This window comes from Sinocyclocheilus anshuiensis, unplaced genomic scaffold (genome assembly GCF_001515605.1).
Source record: "Sinocyclocheilus anshuiensis isolate Anshui unplaced genomic scaffold, SAMN03320099.WGS_v1.1 scaffold185, whole genome shotgun sequence".
NCBI classification, from domain to species: Eukaryota; Metazoa; Chordata; class Actinopteri; order Cypriniformes; family Cyprinidae; genus Sinocyclocheilus; species Sinocyclocheilus anshuiensis.
In genome coordinates, this window is record NW_015539887.1 from 779,580 (window position 1) to 782,108 (window position 2,529).

A 2,529-nucleotide genomic window follows, 5' to 3' on the forward strand; every position below is an offset into this window, starting at 1 on the left:
GAAATTAACAAAGATTAATAAAAAGAATGTAACACGCAATTACATAGGCCTACCTAACTGCGTGTTAATTTTGCGCACAAATAGTTTTCGGGATAACTGATATTAGTTTTGATTAGCGATTATAAACGTACATTTGGCAGCCTTGTAAATATCTAATTTTGTCTCTCGAAAAATTATAATAAAAATCATTAATCCTCATAAAACAGGTAAATACACTATCATAACAAATAAGCAAAATAGGATTGTAATATACTTTGAATCTTATACCTCGTTTAATAGTAACCTCTTATTTCTTAATCTGAATATTGAAGAAATAAATAACACCGCTGTTATTTTCAATAACAAGTACAAATTTATTCTATGAAAATATGGCGCTTTGCCGGCGAACGGTACAAAAATATAACGTGAAAAATATCACTTTTTTTCCTGCCATATTTTCTCTGTAAACAAAACTTATCACTCGATTTTTGAAAAACTTACCTCATTGATTAATGGTCTAGGCCTATTTTTAAAGTCACAATTAAACACACAGACCATCAATGTGAGAACGATATTGACGTCCCTATAATGAAACTTCAGTTAGAGTTAGTAGCTCAAGTGTTGCAGGTCGATTGTTGTAAGCGTCTCGGAGAAGAAATCAAAGGCCTCCGTAGATAAACCAATGGGGCTGTCTACAGATTCTGACAAGCTTGGGGACACGGCATCTGAGAGGTGTAAGCAGGAATCATTGGAGAAAACGTTGAAGTCCTGTAAAGAGACGTCCAGGGCCGAGGGACTGCCATTGTCCTGAGCAGATGCACAGTCCGGGGCCATTGTTGAGGCGCAGATAGGAACAGTGGGTGACGGGTTGGGAAAATGTTTCAGATGTTTGTCATTGCTACCTAAAGGCGAGACAGTTGCGCTTTGGGAATCACTATTGTGTCCATTCTGTGACTGTTGAGAAGTTAAGGTATTCTGCTGAAATGGATAACCTTCTCTTTCCAAAAGCGCCCCTGATACATTGTTTGCCACTTGTTCGAAAAAAGATTTCCCATCACCCCGTCCGCCTGCCTCCTCCATGCTCGGTGGTTTTCCATCGCCGTGATGGTTCTCTTTACACTGCGTTTGCCGTTTGTGTTTCATTCTCCGGTTTTGAAACCAAACTTTGACTTGCCGCTCGGTGAGGTCCAGCAGAGCGGCGATTTCCACACGCCTTGGCCGGCAGAGATACTTGTTGAAGTGGAACTCCTTCTCCAACTCCAGCAGCTGCGTGTTGGTGTACGCCGTTCTTAGTCGGCGAGTTGCCCCATTGCCACCATCAGAAATTTCGGGCGAGCCTATGAAGGGATCACAGCGTTATACATTATTGATACGCCACTAATTATAACTCTTGATTTTTACAACGCCGCTGTGGGGCTTAAAGCTGAACCCACAAACTTGTCAAATATATTGCGTTTCTCAGGAAGCATAAATTGTTTGTGGGAATGGAGCCACGGCACTTGAATAATTTGTGTCCTCATCCCCTATGCCAGAATATACTGATGTGTCTGGTGTGAGTGCGGAGAGGTCCGAGTGAAGATTAATGAACACGCCAGCTGCCGAGTTGAGTAATGGCAATCTATCATTCTTCATTACTGTCAAATATTAAAATTCATGCCCTACACTACAAGTAGCTAACACAGAGTTTAGGAGTTGTTCAGGATAGATCCTCCGCATCCAAAAACTAGCAATTAACTTGTTCGCATTAAGTTCACATGACCCATGAGGATAACAAACTATCTTGCACTTTCAAGCAGCATGGCCTTGCGCAACACAGCTATCGAAATTAATAATAATAATAACAAAAAGAAGAATTTGCATTTCGTTTAAAATAAACTATAAAACAATCAAATTAATCCAAATACCTTGAGGGGAGAAGTATAGTGGACCAGGGTCGGTGGTGGTTGTTGCTGTCGAAGTTGTCTGGTTTTTTTTGGATGCTTTTTTCTCCTTCATCCAAGGGTACTCTGGGGGTAAGGATGCGGCAGGCAGCGGGCATGAGCCATTAGGGTTCTGCTTGGGCCGGCTGTGGCGAGGGTGGCTGCCGGGGTTCAGACTTGGAATGGTCTGCTCAAAAGGAGGAGGAATCAGTGTCGAGTGTGGAAGCGTCGAGCTCTTGATTGATGAACTTTGAAATGCATCACCGACAGGGGGAAAAGATGTCAGGCACTCAGCGAGCGACGGCTGACTATTGATAAAACCCGTCTCTCGCTCGAATTCGTAATTCATCTCCTCCAAGTCTTCCAAATTCGCCGCTCACAAATTTGTGACCCAAGGAAGATAAAATGAAATATCGTGCCGGGTTAAAAAAAAAACTATTTAGCTGATTACGGCCGTATGGGGACCGCGGTGCCATTAAACTATTGCTTTCATGGAGACAAGGTTGAAATTGGACCGTATTGCTTGTCACATGATTACCTCTGTCCAATGACAATTTGGGGTTTAATCAAAAGAAGCCACTGTCTGTGTGATTGATCGAAAAAAGTCCGAGAGGAACGCCTCACTCTCTGG

General features: G+C 42.4%; 2 protein-coding genes across 2 annotated transcripts in view; both read right to left on the reverse strand.

Moving 5' to 3' along the window:
- LOC107685584 (homeobox protein Hox-A2b-like) overlaps nt 1-537 on the reverse strand; it is a 1,158-nt gene extending 621 nt beyond the window's left edge. The window contains exon 1 of the mRNA XM_016482231.1: nt 531-537. Coding sequence (XP_016337717.1) covers nt 531-537 — 7 coding nt within the window. The remainder of the gene's footprint in view (nt 1-530) is intronic.
- A 48-nt stretch (nt 538-585) lies between these two features.
- Nucleotides 586-2,267, reverse strand: hoxa2b (homeobox A2b). Its single transcript, XM_016482260.1, has 2 exons — nt 1,884-2,267; nt 586-1,316 (listed from the first exon to the last, which is right to left on the reverse strand). The coding sequence occupies exons 1-2, from the start codon at nt 2,245-2,247 to the stop codon at nt 586-588; spliced, it is 1,095 nt and encodes a 364-aa protein (XP_016337746.1). The 5' UTR covers nt 2,248-2,267.
- Between the last annotated feature and the right edge of the window lie 262 nt (nt 2,268-2,529).